General features: G+C 36.6%; 1 protein-coding gene, 1 long non-coding RNA gene and 1 pseudogene across 2 annotated transcripts; 2 read left to right on the top strand and 1 right to left on the bottom strand.

Moving 5' to 3' along the window:
* LOC117623518 overlaps positions 1 to 23,616 on the top strand; it is a 90,663-nt pseudogene that overhangs the window by 45,819 nt on the left and 21,228 nt on the right.
* Positions 6,465 to 13,262, top strand: LOC117623521 (alpha/beta hydrolase domain-containing protein 17B). Its single transcript, XM_034354533.1, has 5 exons — positions 6,465 to 7,054; positions 10,967 to 11,003; positions 11,721 to 11,957; positions 12,039 to 12,086; positions 12,650 to 13,262. Exons 1-5 carry the CDS (start codon positions 6,714 to 6,716, stop codon positions 13,046 to 13,048), a joined length of 1,062 nt encoding a protein of 353 aa, XP_034210424.1. The 5' UTR covers positions 6,465 to 6,713; the 3' UTR covers positions 13,049 to 13,262.
* On the bottom strand, positions 17,274 to 18,906 carry LOC117623525. Its single transcript, XR_004585145.1, has 3 exons — positions 18,685 to 18,906; positions 18,069 to 18,123; positions 17,274 to 17,829 (listed from the first exon to the last, which is right to left on the bottom strand). It is a non-coding gene; the product is annotated as an uncharacterized LOC117623525 (long non-coding RNA).

The following is a 23,616-nucleotide window of genomic DNA, read 5'->3' as shown; positions in this document are numbered from 1 at the left end:
TCGTCTAATGTTGTCGAATATTTCATTTTAGGCTAATTATATAGTAATTACTAGTCGGTTCTTATAGGACCCGCCCTGGATTTTCTCAGAAACCGGAGCGGACCCCGTCTTTGTTACCGACATCACCCAAATGCCGAGCCCACTTATTAAAAACTGAGACATTCTACCAAAATTTTGGCAGAGTCTCTCCTGTAAATTGAACAAACCCAACAAAAATTCAACCTGCATAACATACATAAAAAATAATCCCAACTAGTAGCATGCTTCCAACATACATCCATACAAACAAAACATACTAAATGGCCTCAGGCCTCACAAGTAAAATCTAACATGGGCAATAACAGAGCATTTATTGAATTTAGTTTACAAGAATAGTTGAGTAGAAGGAAATTTCTCGAAGCCTAATCTACTGATGTAAACGATTCGGCCTTCGAACACCGCTTGCAACCTTCCTGGAGCGACTACTAGCTGGGGGGCGTAAAACAAAAAATATGTGAGTGGACAAAAATAAAGTTTGCTGTTAAAACAACATAATAACCCCACCATGTAAAAATATTGCTCAAGACATGTAAGTTCACCATTCATAATCAAATACTCAAAAACATTAATCTCAGCAACCCATTGAACCCAAAATCTCAAACCACAAACTCCATTCCCAAACTTATACTGCTCTTGCCAGCCCACTACGTATACTTTAATGGATTTACACTCACACCTATGTATATATATAAATATATAAATATAGATATATCATATACTTCTCTCATTACTTATGTACTGGGGAAACAATCCAACCAAGGGATTGTTTGGCTAGCCCGCAGGATTTCCAGGTGCTATCCTGCAGCTAGGGATGAGCGGTCCAACCGGTGGACGAAACTTCATAGCTCACACGCCGGAACTACAAACGCCACGTGTAGCTCACATACTCAAAACCAAGTTCTACGCGCGCAGACTACATCATCACACACCGGAACTACCAATGCCATGTGTGATGATTCCAAGCAATATACATACTCTTCCCATACGTCGAAACTACAAACGCCACGTATGGGAAGTGTCTCACACGCCGGAACTACCAACGCCAAGTGTAAGACCAATAATCACATGTTCTTCCCACACGCCGGAACTACCAACGCCACGTGTGAGAAGTCTAGTAACAAAGGGATGGTACTTACATAGTATGCTCATACATTTTTTCTCAACAACCCCTCATACTCAATCTTTCCACAATCTGACATCAACAACCTACATACTCCATACATAGATAATATATATAGAATTTCCCAAAATCCATATCAACATACTCAAATACATCCAAACCCAAAAATATATTGCCAAAGTGTTATAAAACATCCAATTCAACCATCAAATATATAGTATATCCAATAAACCATTTAAAACATTATGCATAAATCTTTCATCAATAAAACCATGCGTATGATTGAAAACAAAGTCCACTCACAGATAGTCCCAAGCTGCCTGACCCTGAGAGGGTCCTGCCTGCTGAGTATGTGCAGTCGAAGCACTTATTTCGAGATACGAACCCTTAAATAATATAAAGCACTTCGAAACAGAAATCATAAATAAATACTTAAATCCTCAAGTTCCCGGTGCGTGTACGTAGAATGAGATATCCTAAGGTTCGGTTATAGGTTTAGGAATCGCTCACAAATGGACGGTTATTGCTAACCCACAAACTTTGAATTATTGAATCAGAACATCTGAGGCTCCGATTCATGATCCGTGAAGTTCTACACGATTCTAAGAGTACCTAGAACAACATATTTTAATTAGGAAATGATCCAACGGTCAGAGCCTATCGAACCTGGATAACACACAATATGCGAAATCCGTTGGATAGTCAAACGACGTCCGAATTGAGATCCTCGAAATCCTACACACTCGTGACAACTTGAGGATCTCATCAGGACAAAATATAGCTTCACCCCCTTGCCCACGCGCCGCCACATGCGCCTGCAGCGCGTGGGTGTGTAGAGTAAATTCCGACGATGGAAAAGCTCCACACCACCGCTCACCCTTCCTATCCTAGATACTACTCGATGCAAGCATCACTTCATTCAACTACGGGGAGGTCTAATTTGGACGGCAACTGGCCAAAATTTCACTTTGAAATCCAGCCAAAACCAAGGTTTTGAAATCGGCATTCTACATAGCAAATCGATCCAATCCTATGCAACAGACAGCTAGAACTCGGAAAAAGTAGAAGGAACATCACCTGTTTCACCGGGTTTGGGCGGCAAAGACTGCGCAACGACGTGAAAAATTCAGTTTGAACCAATCGATACCGTTGGCAATTCTCGAGTTTTTCTGCGGGGAAAACTAGCGGGCCTTGACCGAGGCGTCGAGACGAAGCTAATAGGGCTGGTCTCACGTCCTGCCGTGGCCGGAGCTGAGAGAACCGAAGAGAGAGAGTGCTCGGGTCGGGGAGAGAGAAACGGAGGAGAGAGAGAGAGAGAGAGACAAAGGCTGAGCGTGCGAGGAGAGAGAGAGAGAGCTGAGGTGAAAAATCTGGTTTTTACCAAACGTTTCGAAATATTTACAAGTTTGCCACTGAACTTATTTTGATCGCCGAATCTTCGTTACAACTCCGATTCAAGCCTACCGCATGTCTACGAATTCGGCTCAATACAACCTACCCAAAAATACCAGTCGTGGTCTGAAACTCCTTCCGGATAAGAAAATGACCAATTCACCCTACCCCAAGGGTAAATTTGTAATTTCACTTAAATAAATTAAAATAGGAATTAAATTTGGAGTCGGGGTGTTACAGGTTCGTAATAAATTTGGACGTTGAATGCCTTAACGACGTCGGCTATTAACCGTCGTTGTTTTTTGTACAAAAGATGGCGGTTGATTTCACGACGGTTGAAAAACCTTCTAGACGACGGTTGTTTCCCGTCGTCTATTTTGATTTTTGTAGTAGTTTGGCAACTGCCCCTATAAGGCACTTCATCTTTCCCTCTCCGAGGGATGGGGAATTGTTCACCGATCTTACTTCCCAATCTCACGGGTTTTATAATCCCCCCCATTGAGGGCCAACGTCCTCGTTGACACACTTCCGGTTGGGGTCTAGCTTTGATACCAAATTGCCACAGCTCACTCCCACTAGCAAGAAATTGGGTCTAGGCCTTCACGGTTTTATTTTTGGGCTCAAGCTTATGTTATATTGCCCAAAATGCACCTTACTAGGTGAGATGACAACTGCTCTTATAAGGCATTTCACTTTTCTGTTCCCAAAAGATGTAGGATTATTCACCGATCTTGCTTCCTAAGCTCACGGATCTTACATTTTCCAACTTCACAAAACTACATGATACCTCCGGGGCAAGGTGTGGATGAGAAAGTTTTGTAGAGGACATTTGGTTTCGGATATTCCAACCCAAGAAACAATGATTCAAGAAAAGTTTGTTCTCGTATGAGGAAACACAAAATGTTTCCTTTGCACAATGTTTGGCTGAGTCATTTACCCAATCTTGTTGATGAAAAACATGAATCATCCCATTAATGTAGATGAGTTGGTCACTACTGCACTTTGAAGATGTTATTGCTAGTTATTACTCATTTTTTTGGGGTCTTTTATATTACCAACTGTTGATTGTTCTTTTCTTAATTGTTTTAGATCTTCAATTCTCACTTTATATGTGTGTTGTTTGCTTCTCTGCTAATCTCTACTTTGATTCTTAAGGTGAGTTTGAGGGCTTAGATTTAACAACGTATTTGAACTTTCTCTAATGAATAAATTTTTATTACAAGGGGAGATTCTTTTCCTCAACTTGCATTCCAAGTACACATATCATATTCAACAATGCTACGATGCACCAACTTTCTTTACAAACTTATTGATACCAATACATGAATAATATGGTAATTTAAGCAATGGTGGTGGTAGGCTAAATATTTTTTTATTTATAAAGGAGATATATTATAAGCCTTTTTTTTTTTCTCTTGAAACAAAAATGTAAATAAAATTTTATAAATCAAACAAGGCCACAGTACGAGCAAATATAACATAAAGAAGTACAAAATATTAATAAATACTAAATCAAACAAATTATCCAACTTCAAAAAAAATATGTTCGGTTGAGAAAAAATTTAAAGAGCTTACCTAGTGAAGTGGAACCCTTCTATCTTTGAGTGTATCAAAATCTTTGATTATATATGCTAATTAATAATTCAAGTTGCAAAAATAAAATATAAATATATCAACAATCTCCAAAAGTTTTCACCAAAACCCTAAATTGTAAGAACTTAACAATAACAATTAGAAGGAAATTGAATATAAAAAACAAAAAAAAAACTTACCAAGATTGAAGAACCCACTGAAGATAGGTTGGTACAATTTTTTAGAGGAAGAGAGGTACTTCCTCTAGGTTCTCAAGGTTCAAATATGACGTTTTGGGTGACTAGAAGAAATGTTTTGATGTTTGCTCTCTGTGGGTGTAACCCAATATCAGTACAATTAGAATAGCTCAAGTTGTTAGAGCCTTAGCGTGAGTTTTGCTTCTAATCAAATTTATATAGGTTTAGATTAATTTTTATTATTTGCTATATGCTTCAGGAGTGGGCTAATATTTATTGGAGTAGGAATAAAGCTTATAAAATTGACTTTTTTTTTTTTATCACAAAACGTCCCTGAGGTTTGAAAACTATCAGATTGCATCCTTTTTGTTTTGTTTTTTTGTCATTTGTGGTCCTCAAAGTTAATAAGTGTGCTCACAAATTGTCCTTACTGTCTTCAGGTTCCATCCAAAAATATGTTAGATTGATGATGTGGCACACATGTGGGCCTATATATCCAATGATAAAAAATAAATTTTTAAAAATTAAAAACTATATAATAATAAAATTTGCAACTTCTCTCCTCTCTTTCCTCTCTCCTCTCTCCTATCTCCTCTCCCTATCCCGACCACCCCTACCTCTCAGCCTCCACTCTCTGGGCCATCCCCCACCACCACAACAGCCTCTCTCTCTCTCTCTCTCTCTCTCTCTCTCTCTCTCTCTCTCTCTCTCTAGTCTAACAAAGCAGAACAACATATCATATGCTCAGTCCCAAGACCTAACAACGAATATCCCTCGTATACTTTTTTTGTCATCCAACACACCTGTAAACACCACGTGATTCCACGACTCAATGACAAGTTTTCAAAACAAACACCGCAACATCAATATAGATGATCAAACACTAAGTAGACCCCACACATCATTAAGGTCTAGTTCAGGATTGTTGTCACTTTTAAAAAAAAGTTGCTTATGCTGTGCTTTTGAAAATAATTAGATGTAAAGTAAAATAGCTCCATATTTGGTAAACAGTATTTTAAAAGTATTGTTAATACAAAAAGCAGTGTCAAAACTGTTTGGTAAATTTTAATATAAAACTGTTGTAACTATGAATAATGACTAAAATAGACATGATGATGATGTTGAAAGTGTTATGTGTTAATCATGTGGTGGTAGTGGTCGTGCTAGTGGAGTGGAGGTCGTGGTGAAAGAGATCGAGGTGAAGGTGGTGGTGGTGATGAATGTGGAGTTGGTGGTTGTGGTTATGGTAGCGGTGGTGGTGGGGATGGTGGTTGTGGAGGTGGCGACGGTTGCTTGCAGTGGCGGAGCCAGGATTTTATGTGTGGAGGGGCCAATATATTAGAGTTTAAGGTTGATTTCTTTCTCAGTGTTAAGCTTGTAAATAAATAAATAACCGATTATCTTTAATTTCCTATTTTCTTAAATATACTTGTGAAAGAAAGATTTGATTGGCTATTTCTTTTAATTTTTATTAATTATGTTGGTAGAATCTAGGAGTAACTTTGCCATATTGTTAAGGAAAGAGTCGTTTAGTTGGAGGGGAAAATGTAAATCCCTCTTTCTCTTTATTGTGGGGGGCCACAAGCATTAATTTAATATATATATTGTCCTAAGTTGTACAATGCAAAGGCAATATATATACTATTTCAAAATTTTGGGAGGGGCAAGGCCCTTGTAGGCCTCAGCACACCTCCCCCCTTGGCTGCGTGGTGGTGGTGATGGTGTTGGTTGTGGAGGTAGTGGTGGATGTGGAGGTGGTGGTTGTGGTGGCAATGACAGAGGATGAGGAGGATATGGTGGTGGTGGTTGTGGAGGTGGTGGTGGAGTTGGATGTGGAATGGGAACTAAAAAAATTCATTAAATGCTTATCTCTACTTCTTTCGAAAATAGCTTTTTAAAGCAACCCATAGCTTGCTTTTAAAAGCTGTTATCAAAAGGACATTGCTTTTAAAATAATCGGGATATTTTATTTTTACCAAACAGTTTAACTTTAAAGTGAAACAAGTTTTTGACCAAAAAAAGCAATCTCAAAAAGAGCCTAAACCCAATCGGCCATCGAAACCACCTCCGTAGGCCCCACTTCCCCCCTTATCTTATCCAAAGTTTGATTATACAAAATTCAACGTCCTCCTGCCATACACAGTAGACATTCATATAAAATCGCCGTCACAAAAAAAAGGAAAACAAAAACAAAAGCAATTGCAAACACTTCAAAATACGATGATGTGATTTCCTCGGCTAACTTTGACACGTTCTCTTCCTTGAATTCTCACGGGACACCGACTTCCATCTACACGCGCCACCGCTGGCCCACCGTCATTTTTTTCTGTCGTGCTCATATCTCTGTCGATTTACGACCGTCAGATCGATCCAATGGTGTGTGGTTGGGGTCTATGAATTTTGGTTTCGCCTGTGATGAGAACGATAAGATGGGCGGAGTGACCTCTTCAATTGCAGCCAAGTTCGCGTTTTTCCCGCCGAATCCGCCGTCGTACAGAGTCATCCCCGACGAGTCGTGTGGAGGGGTCCTGTACATTCCGGAGGTGCCTAGAAGGGACGACGTGGATGTGATCAAGCTCAGGACTCGCCGAGGGAATGAAATCGTGGCCGTACACGTCAAGCACCCCAAGGCCTCGGCTACTATGCTCTACTCCCATGGAAATGCTGCTGATTTGGGCCAGATGTTCGAGCTCTTCGTGGAATTGAGTGCTCGCCTTCGGGTTAATTTGATGGGGTAAGTAAGTTTATTATTATTATTATTTTTTTCGTTTTTTGGTTTTTTTTTTTGTTGTTGAGGTTTTCAATGGTGGATTTGGCTTCTGGGATTTTGAATTTGAGTTCAAATTTGAATGCTTTCATTTGGTTTAGCAATAATTCTTGTGGATTGAAGTTTTTGGAGCATTGGGTGTTAGTTAATTTAGTTAATTTATAGGTGGTGTTGGAGGAACCTGTTATTCTGTATAAATGGAAACTTTTAGAGTTATTAGTTGTGAAGATATATTAGGAAGCAAATTCATTAAGAAACTGGTTGTCTCAGTTGTTTCCTTATACAAATATTTCCCAGAAACGCGGAATTGCAAATCAACACCAAACTAAAGAAAATCAACAAATTTACTAAACAAATGTATATATTTTCCTATACACGAAACAAAGACAGCTTAATTCTTAGCACACTGAAATCGTGCCAGCTAGTTGAAAGTCAATCTATATACCATATCTTGCTTTCTAATTCCATGACATCTTTTCAGTTTTCCGTAGATATTTTACTATTTATAAAGTGAGCAGAGCTTAATTTTTTCAATGACCATCAAACTCATGTTGCTTTTTGATTGATTCTTTGACTCTTTGTTCGTGTAAAAGTTACCTTTTCTTGTAAGAAAACTCTGTAAACATAATTGGAATGGTGGCCTCAGAATCTTATATCATAGTTATGTTTCTCCTTTGTGTGGAAAAGGTAGAATAGATGTTTTTGGCTGTTGCATGCAGTCTGTACCATGCCTACCATCACAAATGGTGCAAACTCACTTGCAAGAGTAACATTTATGCCAAATTATGTGGTAGTGAATAGTGGTTCTTCGAGGAGAGTTTGTAAGTATTGTGCTATTTTGCATGCATGTCTACATGCAGTTTGCAAACAATGAATGAAATTGTTGATGATGATGCACACTGTTTTCTATAAAATTTATCTATCTAAACTTCTGGAGCAAAAACAAAGAAGAATTTCATATTCACCAATAAAATGCTCAAATATCTGAATGGAAACATAATATCAATTTGTAATTTTGTATGCATGTGTTTTCATTACATGTTGACGTCGCATCTTTTGGGTTGTGGCATAATATCTCTTTGTTTGCATCTCTGATTACATGTATTTAGTTAACCATTGCCCATGTAGCATTTATTGCGCTGATATCTGACTCACTGTATGTCAATTCACTGCAATTAATTTCAACAGTCTGGCCAAGCAGTTGAGCTTCGTGATATTATATACATTGCTGTATAATAATGAACATATATTATTTTACCCTTTCTCTAATGTGGATGGCAAAGTACATTGTAGTTGTGGATGTTTGCCATCCACCATTGGATCAAATGAAGGTAGTAGATTTAATAATCCACAATCTTGTAATTACCACCCAGGACCCAAAACAGTGACAAACCAAAAGAAACTAAACTTTATTGAAAGAAAGAAAACCACTCCGGTGAAGAAAAGTTTTCTCCACAACCCCATCACAGTAAAGGATGGTTGTAACTTATACATACTTTGTGCCAGCAGTTGGGTTTAGTAAAAATCCTCTTCTATTGATGGAGTAATTGACGAATCTTGTTTTTCAGATCTAGCTGTCTGTGAAAATTGGAAGCATCGTTATGCGGTTTAAAAGACCTTAGCTAGTTTTCTAGCTGAGGAAGCGGTTTGGAATTTCCAAATGTGAACTGAATTGTGATTTTTTTGCAAATTTGCAATAAATCCAGGATTGGTGGTTGGTCCTCACTTACTGATAACTCTGAATACAAGTGTGGAGCCAGTTATGAAACTCATAAGTGGAACCCAAAATTTTGCATTAATTTTGCATTAATTTTGCATTAGTAACTTATAGATTGCTGTTAGAAATGCTGTCTGTCTTCTAGCCTTTAAGAATCCTTTGTCTGCTGGGAGATGTTTATTAGTTGGTAGAGAAAAGTCAGAGAGTATAGTATTGTCATATCAGAATAGTTCAGATATGGTGTACAGGTTTAAAATAGATGTAATAGGTAGACATAGTAGATATGTAATGAGTAGACACAGATTGTTATGAGGTTGTGAAAATCTTTTATGATATCTTCTCTACTATAGGATCTTATTTTTGGATGTTGATGCCCTTGTATCCATCAAGGGCGAGGAACACCAGGCCAATCTCATTGAGGAATACGATATATCCTCCTTCCTCATCCTCATCTTACAGTTCTTCAGGCTCTAGTCCCAGGTTCCCCATGCCGTTGCCACACTGATAACTCCATCAAATCTCGTCGCCAGTGTTCCTAGCATGGGGGAAAAGAAAATTTAATCAGAGGGGTTGTGCTGCCATATTTTTTATTATTTTATTTTAAACAAAAGATACTGTTTGGGCCTGGCTGGGTAAATACAGGTTGTAGATTAAAATCTGCACTCTTCATTTGATCAAATGGCAGATAGCAAAGATTGGCAACGTATTTGCACTTTGCCATCCATATTAGTGAAAGGCTCTACATTGTTTGAGACTGTCATTCCATATATCAATTGAATTGCATGCATGGATAAGTTTTGAGACAGATTTGGTAATAGAAAGATTGAGGTGTTTCTGGTGGGAGTTAGGTTTCTGTATGTTGTTTTCCAGCAACAATATGGAGGTCTGCATTAATTGTTTAGACTTAGACACTGTCTTGGATAAATTAAAATAATAGTAACTAATCATCTTGAGTGAAAGTTAATAATAAATAGAGTAACTAATCTTACTGTTGATTGCTATTGACAAATTTGATCAGGTCACTATTGATCTTACAGTCCTGTAGTTGAAATGGGAAGAGGAAGATATAGCTACATCGAGTTGATTTTTTCTTTAGTAACATGCATGCAATACGCACCAACAATCCCAAATGACTGAAACATGCAATATGCATTCTGTTGCTATGTAGTTCTCAAGCTGTGTATCTGGTTCAATTGGGTTTAGACTTTATTCAAAATTCAAATGCTAGCATGATGAAAAAGGTTCTTGTTGGGTTTCTTTTACTTCCACAGACACATCAAAATACAGATAGGAGGTTTCTGTTAAAAATGAAACAGGACTATGTTCAGCTCCATCTCTGAGATTTGAGGCCCTGTGCAGGGATAAATAATGAGTCCTTTTTAACACTCACACAAAGAAAACGCATGTGAAACTGAAGCAACCAACTGAAATTATGAAATCAAAATAGCTAGAGGGAGAAAGATTCAGAATTTTTACCTTTGATTTTTGGAAGATATTAACTCATATTGCTGAACACACAGGTGATACAACGTACATATCCACTAAACACTTGAGTTAAAAACCAAATGACCACACATATAGAAGCTAAAGTGAAATTAGAAATAGAAGCTAAAGTGAAATTAAAAACAGAAACTAATGAAACACTTGATATCCAGAAGCTTGCAGTGGAAACTTGAAGCGCGAAGAAGAGAGAGTTGCCTTTGATAGTGTAGCAGGCAAGTCCTTCTTCTATTGTCACAAAGATTAAAGATCTTCCAGTTTGAAATCCAATCTGTGAAAGAAGATTAAGAATATCAATCTTAGAATGACTCCATAATTTTATCAAACAGAGCAAACAGGACAAGATGTTCAATTTCCTATAAAACATATCATGTGCATGCAGTGGCTTTGAGATTATAGAACTCAAATACAATATTTCTTTCATAATTGTAGCAACCAACAAGCATTCTCACAAACTTTTGATGTATCCCCAAAGAACACTGAGCACATACTAGAGACTTCTCCTCACCTTGGGGCTCTTATTAATGTGGGGGACCCTGTGCAGTTATACTGGCGGCCCTGATTAATGTTTTATTATTATTTAAGAATACCTCTTTCTTGCACTAATTATAATATGTTTCTATTATTGGATTAACTTAATAGTTGTTAAATGGATTTTGCAGCTATGATTACTCTGGCTATGGACAGTCAACTGGAAAGGTGAGATGCCTAGGCCCAATGGTTCTGTTATAAGATGGCTAGCTTCTTATAATTTGTTACGGTTTGTCCGACTCCATATGGTGCAGTGCATAATGTCAGCTGTCCCTTTGTGTGTGCATTGTTTTTTCTTTTTGGTGAGGGGGTGATATCATTGTCTTTTTTTTTCCTTGTTAAAAATATTAAGCTGCTCCTCAGGCTGTCAAAGAAATTACTATACTTTTATTTGGATGGGTACTTTTAATTGCGGATTGACATATAAAGGAATACTTTTGGGGACATCTTTTCTTCTTAGTCACATACTGGGGAATTTTAAATTTTAAATTGAAACAATAAATTTTGTTGAAATCTTATTTCTGGGCACTTAATTGTAGAGAATGTGAGTATAGATGCATTATTTGAGGACTGTGACTTTAGAAACTTAAGGTTGGAGTTTCTTTAGCATGTCAAAATCATTGTGTTTGGTTGTTGATTTTCGAGGAGAAAAATGGACTGTTGCTCGATGCATCCGCATATATTTTTGATACATTTTTGCTATAGACAATATTACAAGGGATGCACGAAATGTGGATTTGATAACTCAATCATTGTTGTCTATTGCTTGCCAGATTAATTTGTTTGAATTATTCAATACGTCATTGGATAAATTTAATAGCTGTTAAGATTTTTGTTCTGTAACATGTGTGATAATGTAATAGTCACCCTTTCCTCTTGAAACAGGCAACTGAATATAATACATATGCCGACATTGATGCAGCTTATAAATGCCTCAAGGAGAAATATGGGGTCAAAGATGAGCAACTAATATTATATGGCCAGTCTGTTGGTAGTGGCCCAACTGTTGATCTTGCATCACGTTTACCAACCTTGAGAGGTGTGGTGTTACACAGTCCTATTTTGTCTGGGCTGAGGGTGTTGTACCCTGTCAAGCGGACATACTGGTTTGATATTTACAAGGTAGTTTCGTACCAGTGATTCTGCACTGCCTGCTTCTTTCATCCTGCAAATGGGCTTATATTGCTTTTTATGTTTTTCCAGAATATCGACAAAATGGCAATGGTGAACTGCCCTGTCCTGGTTATACATGTAAGTGTATCTCCTCTCCCTCAGTTTTCTGCACACACACATCTGAAGGCATAGTTCAAAATGTAACCACATGAATTTCTTTAGCATGATTTAGAACTTCAGAGATATTGGCATCAAAGAACTCTTTAATTGAATTTCAACATATTACATAGCATGTGGACTATAACTATTGATCGAATATGTTCATCACAGATTAAGTTCTTCCATTGAATTGTTAGGAATTTTAAGTGTCAAATCTGAGCCATGATCAAATACTAAGTTGAAACATACATCTGCTTATAACTTCAAAGTTTCAAATCAAACTGGGCATGGGTAAGAATTGATAAAAGCGTGATTCATGCAGCATCTATCCATGAGTGAGATAAGTTGACTTAGTTTAGGAAAAAAACCTATTCAGGAGTGGTGTGAGGATTGCATTTTATGTGAGATTCTAACTATGATCACCTGGTTGGGATCAGGAGAGTGTAGCCACCAGGTCACATTTCCTTTCCATCTCCTCTCATACTAGAATTTGCCACATGTTTTGTGGAAAGTAGTGATAAACTAAAATGTTACTTGTCCAGGGGACAGCAGATGAGGTTGTAGATTCATCTCATGGGAAACAACTTTGGGTGCTTTGCAAGGAAAAGTATGAACCTTTATGGCTTAGTGGAGGTGGACATTGCAATCTTGAGCTTTACCCAGAATTCATTAAACATCTAAAGAAATTTGTACATAGCCTTGGCAGGTCAAAATCAGCCACAAATGGTTCTAAAACAAGTACAGTAGATTCTGACAAATGCGAACCACCTGAAACCGGCACTTCAGATTCATCCGAATTGGGTTCTGATCTTCCGGAAGTTTCTAGAAACAGCTTAGATAGTCGACTTGAGAAGTCTAAAAAGCCAAACAAGCCTGAAAAGTCTCGGATGAGCACTGACCGAGTTGACACCTTTAAGAGAAGAAAGGGTTTAGTGTGGTGATTTGTTCTTTACATGGAGAGCAGTTGAAATAAGTTATGTGCTGATATCCACTTATTTAATGATGTATCAACTCCAAATAGGATGAATTTGATTTGGGTGTGTCTTGTTCACATAAATTTTAATTTTAATTTGTATGTATATTCTGCAACTGGGGGAAATCCGGCTTTGTATTTCTTATGCAAAATCAGCCTCATCTAAACACCAGGTGTCTTCACTTTCAGCGGTCCTTCCACTTTGGTATTTCTATTCGAAAAGAAATTGCCAAGTAACATAACATAAAAAATAAAAAATTGCCGACATATTGGTTATGACCAAATCAAGCTGGTTCATTAAAATAGTTGGTGCCCGTAGCATTTCTGATCATTAGTTAACTAAAAATCTTAAAACCAGGTCGCTTTGATATCTCTAATGATATATGGGGACAGATTGTGTTCCAATAATCCTGTCTTAAATACTAATCTGTTACCAGGTTGCTTTGATCGCAAGGAAAAGTCTTCTATCTATATGTTTATTAAAATCAAAGGTCAACAATTGAAAACTTGGCACAATAAATTAATAACAAATACTTGAGGAACTCCTTAATCACGACCTCCTTCCTAGCTAGTTGCAAACCTGTGAATTCCCATTTTGTTCATTAACTTGGCTTTCTCGTCTCTCACTCTGAACTTTCCTCTAAAAGAAGATGCAAATTCTTCTATGTCAATCTTCAAACCTCCTCCTTTTGACCATCAGTTTCTTCATTTCAATCAACATACAGTTTTGTCTATGTGGAGAAGATCCACAATATGCAAACTGCAGAAAAGCTATTAACTGTGGTGGCATCAAAGACATCTGGTACCCCTTCTGGGGACTCAACAGAGCAAGTTACTGTGGTCAACCTTGGTTTGAAGTTCAATGCCTAGACAATGTCCCGGTGATCAACATGGTGAATACCAGCTTCCGAATACTCGAAATGAACCCGAAAAATCCACGGACTGTTAAAGTTGCGAGGCAGGATTATTGGAACAAAATCTGTCCCCAGAGTACTATAGTCAACACCAGCATCAACGTCTCTCTGTTTAATTATGCTTCTGGGCTTGCAAACCTGACCTTTTACTACGGATGCAATACAAGTACACCATCTACTAATTCACAGGTTTGCACAATAAACGGCAGTGATGTCAGTGTGGCCTTTCATCAAACAGGTGATGAGCATCCATTTGCTAACTATACCTGCAAAACTGAGGTGCTTGTTCCAGTTTTTGAAACAGCTGCTCGGGCTCTTGAGAACAATCAAACAAGCGTCGAAGATGCGGTGGATGAGGGTTTTGAATTGGAGTTGCAGATTGATAATGACCAATGCAACTATTGTGAGGGATCAGGAGGAACATGTGGGTATAATAATAAAACTACAACTCATGGTGGATTTGTTTGTTTTTGCAAAGATCAGCCCTATGCAATCACATGTGCAGTAAAATCAGGTATGTGTGTATCTCTTGTTTGATTGGGAAAATGCTAGAAACTTTTAAATCAGTTTAATACTATATTTTTTTTTTCCTTGCTACTTAGGTCATTGTTTTAGCTCATACTTGTGAGAGAGCTTGGGGTTTAGACTTTGCATTTACAAATGGTGCATTTTGTTGAATTGAAATTATTTGAACAATCGGTTAGACTTGTTGCTGCATCATCTAGCCTAATTTTTAAATTGAAATAGTGAAATATAAAATTATTGAAACTGTAATTATTAAGATCAGACTAGTTGATGTGGCAACAAATCTAACCATTAAATTGTTGTAATGGTTTAAATCAAACTAGATGTAAGTAAATGCACTATTTGTAAATGTAGAGATTGGGAATCCACTAGGGACATAGTAAATTCAAGCTTTTTACCACCTTTAAAGATTGTTATGTAAAGAACTTATAGCTTAAATGGTTAAGAATAGTTATCCTTGCACCCGAGGTCACCAGTGCTGAATTTCACTTTGATATTAAAAGAAGCTCTGTAAAAAACATATTAAATCGAAAGCTTGACAATCCTACCAGGGTCTTATTCATCCATATGATATGCATTTATAACTGAATGATTAAAAATGTTAATACCAATTTAGTTGTACAAGTCAACATATGCTTTCAAGTTAATATTGAAGACCAGATAAAACAATTAACAAGTAAAATCAAATGTCTGACCATTGATGGCATGCTACATCACCAACTAAACGAATTTTCGGCCTATTTAATTATTTTAATTATTTCGATCCTCTCTTTGGTCCCTCAGTTTAGTTTATGAATTCTCTAGTCCTCGAACATTTATTTTGGTCTTCTCTTTTATTTCTATGATTTCATCCCAATTGAATCCCTTTAGATTTGAGCTTATCAAGCATAAGATTCAGAGCTTCAATTCTAGATTTCTCACATGGTTGACTTTTAATTGATGCCAAGTTGCCAACTAATGGGTCGCATGCATAATACCATAGTTTGTAAGCAATGTTGTAATATATATATATATATATATATATATATATATATATCTCTCTCTCTCATTATTAATGATTATTTATGCCTATTTGTGGCAGATATTCAGCGCAAAGGGGCAATAGGTATGACGAAAGCTTCAAGAAAGTGATATAATTCAAATACAGGATTGTATTTTATTCATAAATTATTATTACGACAAAATTAGCCAAATAAAATAGGGCTCTAAAAGTCATAAACGAGCACAATGATAATCAAATGGTTAAATGATTTTCGATCCAATTGATTTTCTGCAAGAACAATATTTGGCCAATCTTTTGTAAAACATCTAAAAATGAAGTTTTGAAAAATAACATAGACTTCAATTTTCTTGAAAAAGAAATACATACATATACATATGTATATATATATATATATATATATATATATATATATATAACATAGACTTCAAGTTTCTTCCTTCTGAAAATTAATGAACTGCCTAATTAACTTGCACACTGTTTGGATACAGCTTTTTGGACAGGTGTTGGTATAACCATCGGCGTCATTTGCATCATATTCATATCAAGGAAAAGGAAGTTCATCTTGAAGAAGTACTTCAAAACGGAGCACAGGTATGAGCTTGATATCGAACAAGTTATACAGAATTATGGCTCGTTTACCCCAAAGCGGTACAGTTATTCAGATGTAAAGAAACTCACAAACTCATTCAAAGATAAGGTTGGCAAAGGAGGATATGGCACTGTATACAAAGGAACCCTACCTGATGGCCATCTTGTGGCAGTCAAAGTCCTAAACGAGGCAAAGGGTAATGGAGAAGACTTCATTAATGAAGTTGCAAGCATTAGTAGAACTTCCCATGTCAACATAGTCAAGCTTTCAGGATTCTGTTATGAGAGGCATAAAAGAGCTTTGATCTATGAGTTCATGCCTAATGGATCCTTAGACAAATTCATACATAAGCAAGGATCTTCTAACACAAATTTTCCTCGTTTAGAATGGAAAATCTTATTCGAAATTTCAGCAGGCGTTGCGCGAGGGCTGGAATACTTACATCGTGGTTGCAACACAAGAATTTTGCATTTTGACATAAAGCCACAGAACATTCTTCTGGACAAAGACTTCTGCCCGAAAATATCAGATTTCGGCCTTGCCAAATTATGCAAGACGGAGGAGAGTATTGTGTCCATGTTGGGAGCAAGAGGAACTGCAGGATACATGGCGCCAGAAGTATTTAGTCGAAACTTTGGAGGAATATCTCCGAAATCTGATGTTTACAGCTACGGGATGTTGGTTCTTGAAATGGTTGGAGCAAGAAAGAATTTGGATTACGGAGGGTCTCATACCAGCGAACTGTTTCCACAAAATGTTTATAAAGATCTAGAGCTAGAGAAGGATGAAAATATCTTGGAGGGCATATCAGAAGGGGGAAAAGAAGTAGCAAGAAAGTTGATATTGATAAGTTTGTGGTGCATTCAAACAATTCCATCTGATCGGCCATCAATGAGCAAAGTAGTAGAGATGCTGGAAGGGCCCCTTCATGCTTTGCAAATTGCACCGAAGCCTTTCTTATTTTCTAGTCCAATATCTGGTGGAGACTCATCCCAACCATCTGTGAGAAGTTAAGGAAGTTAGCTTTATTAGCACTTTCGTTTTTCTATTCTTTGGTTGGTTCTTTTTTCTTTTTCGATTGTATGTGCGTTATCTTTCACTGAGCAAAATTATTTGATGTATCAACAGTGTAAGCCAAGCATACAAGAAAGAAGTATAAACCTTGGCCACTATGGAAAAATATTGATAGAATTTTTTTTTTAATTCCAATAAGAAATATACCTTGTTTTAACAAGAAAAAAGTGATCCTTTCTTTTGTTAATCATTAGATTACGACCACATACAACCCAGCAAAGTTGAGGCACATACATACATATATATAACTAATCGGCTAGACTTAGGCCAGTCCTTTGACTTTTCAAAGTTTGAGTGTCCAGGATTTTGAATGGAAGGCTGATAGAGTGGCAAGCCAGAAGGCTGCTGGAGTGGCAATGCTGCTTTACAGTGGCTCAATTGACTGCATTCAGTCAGGCCCTTGCCTTTGCTTCACGAAAAGGTGTTGATCACCGTCGCTAGCTTAAGAGATTAGGGGACTTGTTAATAAGTGCAGATTGTGATTTAAGACAGATTAGGAGTGTGAGGATTCCACTGGAGCATCTCAACAAGAAAGGTGTAGATTTGATGAACTTCCTGATTGAAGAAATAACTGGAATCCTAGAGGCCGTTGGACGCCTCTCTCTTTCCCAAGTGTGAATCTTCAATTTTTGCACCTAGATAATCTGTATCATTTGGATGACAAATGAAACAACAGAACATGCATGGGAAAGAAAATTCAGATATTTATAATAGTTCATAATCCAAATATGAAGCTAGGAGAATGAAAATGAAAGAATTTTGCATATATACATCATAAACTTGGTCCAAAATAAGATATGAGAATCTACTCAATCAATGTCGCAACTTCAAAATACTTGGGCTAAATTCCCACTAATAAAAGTAGATGAAATTGAGTACTTACAGGAAGAGGGGTTGTGCATCCAAACAGCTAAGACCCCAGGAGATCTCTGTCAATTCTGGAAGAAAGCAAGATTAAAAAAAAATGTCAGTGGAAGAAACCCGTGCCATATAGAGAGATGTTATCACATAGACTAGACTGTAAGATTTGCTTCTTGTTTAAAATCAACATCTACCATCTTTGAGTTAGGAACATTTTGTAACATGCAAACTCGACAAGCTGTGGCAGACTGAAACGACAGAGGAAAATTATTTTGTTTCCCCCACGGTGATTGGCTACGTTCGTAGACAAGAAAGGAACGTTACTATATGTAACTACCATGTTACACCTTCAAACAAATTTCAAAGATACATGGGATTGATAAAACCAATCACATGCACAAAGAAAGAACTTGAGGATTAGTTTCGGTAGATGATAAAACTTAGACCCCAACATAAGCGCATCCGTCTAGACTAGATTTAGATCCAAACAACAAGAGAAATCAGAGGAGACTCTTTAGAGTTTCACAGACAGATCTGACAGATCTACGCAGACAAGAAGCAAGAAAACGAAATTTAAATTAAGCACAGAAATTAACATGGCAAAGATAAACAAAAGAGACAAGGACATAGAAATATACTTCTGGTAAATCATTGATTCGATGTGTAGGAAACCTGAGCTCAGGCTCTCCTGTAGAAACGACACCATCATCAGACTCTTCATCTCGGGCTTCAGACGCCTCAGATGTCTTCACCATTCTCTCTCTTTGGAAGCTGATCGATCCAAAACCCTAATTAGTGATTAGAGTGTGAGAGATGGCTAAGTACCCTTTGAGTTTTTATAGATGAGGACGAATGTTCTAGAATAGTGGTTTCGCAAAACAGGAGGCTTCAATGCTGTGGGTAGGGGTATTAGGTTAACGTTTTCAACACAGCTGTCTTGGTTTATTTTTTGGACTGAGCTGTCTGGTATTAGGGTTTTTAGGGTGGGTTTTTTTTTTTTCTTCATTATAATGCTTCTTTTTCTTTAATTTTTAAATATTTTTAATGATTCTTTTTTAATGCAACTACTGTTCTACTTTGAACTCATGATTTACTCTGACAAATAGTATTACATCAAATGATTATAGACTTTTCTTCTAAGAATTTCTCTGTTACTTTTAAACAGTTTAATTTGATGCGTACATTTCGAAATTTTTTTAAAATTAATTTTTTGGGAAAAACAAAAGTATTGTATTCTGTGCTAAGATTTCATGCTTCCCACACAAAAAAAAAAAAAAAAAAAAAAAAAGCAAAGAAAAATTGTTAAGTTGAAGTACATATAAATATGTGCTAGTTTAGAAATTAGTGTTGACAATAGTAGTGGTGATGGTTATGTTATGGCGAAAGGTAGAAAGAACACAAGAAGTACGTACAAATATATTAATGTTGGGTGAAAAAAGTTTGTACTTTATGCACTCGGAAATAATTTTGCATGGAATGTTGATACTAACCTTTTAAATGAATGAGATCTTATTCAAAAGAAATTAATTGGTACACCCGAAACATTTTCTAGAATCAATACAAGATACGAGAAAACTCTCAAAGTCAAACACCAGCTTACCTTACCTAAAACACTAAAAAATTGACATAAAATTCAACGTCTTTCATGGAAACAAACACCAACTGACTAGCATCTATTAAAAGGTTAATTGTTGATTTACCCCTTGAACTTGCACGTTGCTTTCAATTTGCACCTTGAAATTTTTATTTTTATTTTTGGGAAAATTAAGGATACAAACTTTTTCTTTTCACAAATTTCCAAAAAAACAATTCAGGGTGCAAATTGAAAGCAACGTACATAGAGTAAATCAACAGTTAACCCTTTATTAAACTCTCCAAAGTCATAGATTGTTCAACAATTATGGCATTACTCCCATAACCTAAGTAGACGACTTTGATTACACAATGAAAACACAAAAACCGGGGTGGTATTTAAAGCACCACGTTATTGAGAGATCATCGTATTAAGGTTCAAAAAATCATTGCAGATGTGTAGAATGTTGTACGCTTTTAACTTGCATGACATGTTTTTTTATTTTATACATACGCTAGTTTTTATTTATTTCAATACATATGATATTCTATTTTAATTTAATCTAAACTACGGGGAGGGAGATTCAAACTCATGTGTGCAGAGTGAAGAGCACATACACTCTAGCCAACTTAACTGAGTTCATTTATGCTACTTGCTTGCACGATATGTTTAGTGGCTACCATCGTGTATGGGAAATAGGATGACTTAAGCACGCAGTACACTTCAAATTTCACAAGCACTCTCTCTCCTCACCCACGATTTTCCCACATCTTCACCCTTCTTAATCCTCTCAACAACTGAAGTCATCACGACCACACCGCCTACGACCACCTTATTTTCCCTCCCTTCGTCCCTCTCTCCCTCTCTTTCTCTTTCAAAACCCAAAACACTTATAAGATAAAAATTTCGGAATGACAGCATTGTGAAGGTGCATTGTAGATATGTTGCGGCTGTGGTCAAACTACCGATAAGTGAAGGGTTTCCTTTTCTACATCTCTTCTCTTCAGCAACTATTTGTTTTTGTTGCTTCTTCTTTTTTTGTTGTGGTATATTTCTAGCCCCAAAATTTATATGAGTTGTGATCTAGTCGGGGGATCAACTTCTTTACTTTTGTTAGTAGCCTGCATTCCTAGTGTTGTCAGTCTAGTCGTATATATTTCCTTTTGTTGTTTCCCTTTCTTGTTTTCCCAACTTGAAGCTCTTATGATTGTCTTTTTTATTCATGTTTTGGGCACATTCCTATTATTTTTGGATAAAGAATTTTTAAAGTTGGAATTTATGAATTACTGGGACCAACAATTTTGAATTCATTGTATAAATTTTTTTTTTAGTACAAAACGAAGTGATGTTCCATTGATACAAGATATACAATGTATGTAATTGAAGTGCTTAATGAAGTCTCTCACACCACTAAGACATACTCATTCGAAACGAGAGCTAATGAGATAATCTAATTGAAGTAGCTGATATACAATGTATCATCGTGTGTATATTAATATATATACAATATATCAGCTACTGGACAAAGTACAGATAATGAGATAATCTAATTGGAGTAGCTGATATATGATGACGAACATATACATGTATACACAAGACGAGACATACTCTTTAGAGCATCTCCAAGGGAGATGTTAAATGTAAAATGTTAAATTTAAATTTGATGGCTTGTATATGGCAATTTGACACTTTGGGAAAAATTTAACTCTCACTACTACAAAAAGTGAAAAAGACGACCAGAAAACAACGACGGTCTAAGTGAAAACCGTCGTGGTTTTTAAAAAGACGACGGTTCTAAAAACACCGTCGTGTAATACCACCTTAGACAATTAAAAATGGAGATTCAAATGGCTGTTCAAAAACAACGACGTACCTAATTAAACAACCGACGTCTATTTGAAACAGATTTCCGCAGTGTAAAATCAAAACCAACAAAGAACGGCAGAAGTTATGAATCGACCGACGTAGAAAGTAAAGACGACGATTTCAATAAAAACCGCCGTTTTTACTCATAAAATAACACGACGAGGTTTTCGTATAAGACGCCGTATAATTACAAACAAATCCACGGCTTTAAAATACAAAATATCGCCGTATTAAATTAATGTACAACGGCGGAAAATATAAATATATCGACGTCATTCTCGTATAGTTCTACGACGTTATCTTTAAATCGTACTATAAAATTTAACGTCGTATTTATTCATTTTATACGTCGTACCTTTAATTTAAACCGTCGTTTAATAAGAATTTTTGTTAACAATTTTTTTCTTTGATTTTCTTATCCTACGTCGGTAGATCTACTTAATGACAAAAATTGAAATAACCACGACGGTTTATATAGAAAACCGCCGACATAACCAGATTTTTCTGAGATCCCAAGGGTTACGAAATCTTACCGGATGGAACTCTGTTCCACATCATAATCTTAACAGATGACACAGATTTGCAATCAGAGAGACAATTTTTTGAAAGTTGATGATGTGTGTGCGTTTGTGTATCTACAAATATTATACCTAACGTCGTTGCAAATTTGCAATCAGAGAAACAATTTTCAACGACGGTTATATTATACCTAACGATGTTAAATGAAAAGATTTCACGTCGCAAAACAAATATTGCGTCGTGTTAGTTAAAAACGACGGCATAACAAAAAACCGTCGTTGTTTCAAACTGAATTAATTTAAAATTTCTTCGGGAAAGCAAAATCTATTTATAATTTCAGTTTCTTTAACAGTTTGGTCCTTTATCTTTCTGCAGGACTTGTATAGTTCAAAGCATTGACAATGTCTTCATCATATCTCCCGGCAACTACTGATTCGATTGCTCATGCTTTAGAGGCCATCTGAAGCCATTTCTATTCTTTATCGCATTCTTGAAACCCATCTTCTTCTTTTGAAGCTCTACGGATAAAGGAAGAGGCTATCACAAATCTGACGGATCTTCTTAGCCAAGAAAATCAAGCAGAGGATCAGGCACATCTGATCTTCAGATTTCCCTAAGAAGCGAACTTTCCTTCGACAGCGAGTGGAGGCCAGGCTTGCATCTCTTTTGATGGAAAGCAAGGAGTATTAGAAGCACTAAGTGTCCTATCAGCCTTGATCAAGGAAGTGAGAAGGCTAGTTGACAAGCTTCTTCTTGTGGACATAGATTTGATGCGAGTAAGCTCAATTTCTCTTTGAGAAAGACATCCAAATTATTGTCTTTGAGATGTGAGAGACAGTGTCTCTGAGAGAGGAAGAACTTGGAACCTAAATGTAAACCGAAAATGAATGAAAGCGACAAATTTATAGAATAAATTTTTAAAACCAACGGCGGTCCTTACAAAAAAACCGCCGTTTAAATTGTAAAATCAACGTCGGTATGACCGGCGTATATTACATAAATCCACGTCGGTAAATTAATAAAAACGACGTGTTAAATAATCTACCATGACGCGAGTTATTACTTATGTACTTTAATTTTTGAGTTTACTACGATGGTACCTACAACACTACTGTCGTATTTATTTACCACGTCCGAAGTTAAATGTACCGTCGTATTTTGTAATTTATACGTCGTAGTTATATGTAACCGCCGTATTATTTTTTTTTGAAATGGTTTTATATGTAAGCAACTTTTCGTCTACCTGACTTACACATGCCCTGTTTCCAAACCCGATTAAAAATTTCAATCTCCCAGAGAAAACTTTTTGTCTTTTTTCCTTGTCAGAGCACTGTCAGAGTATCTCATCTTCTTCCTCTCGTCTTCTTCGTCGTCTCTGAACTTAAACATCGATCATCTTCCTCTTGCTTTCATTGCACGAAAAAGGTAAGCTTTCATTTTCACTATTTTGGTTACTGTTTTGCATGCTCATACGTTTTTTGTTTGAAAAATCTTTTTACCTTTTTCTGGCCAAAATCATTTTACTTCTTTCCAAGTTTGATAAAATATACAGACAAAGAGGGAAAGTTTCCAACTTTGAAGACAACTACCTCAACTAAATAAGGCGACGGTA

This window comes from Prunus dulcis, chromosome 3, assembly GCF_902201215.1.
Source record: "Prunus dulcis chromosome 3, ALMONDv2, whole genome shotgun sequence".
NCBI lineage: Eukaryota > Viridiplantae > Streptophyta > Magnoliopsida > Rosales > Rosaceae > Prunus > Prunus dulcis.
Note: the sequence above shows the minus strand (reverse complement) of the source record. Positions and strands in the feature narration are given on the sequence as shown.

Coding starts and splice junctions, on each gene's coding strand:
- LOC117623521 (XM_034354533.1), top strand. CDS start 6,714: ATGAATTTTGGTTTCGCCTGTGATGAGAACGATAAGATGGGCGGAGTG. Junction 11,004..11,720: donor ATGGACAGTCAACTGGAAAG/GTGAGATGCCTA, acceptor CTCTTGAAACAG/GCAACTGAATATAATACATA. Junction 11,958..12,038: donor ACTGGTTTGATATTTACAAG/GTAGTTTCGTAC, acceptor ATGTTTTTCCAG/AATATCGACAAAATGGCAAT.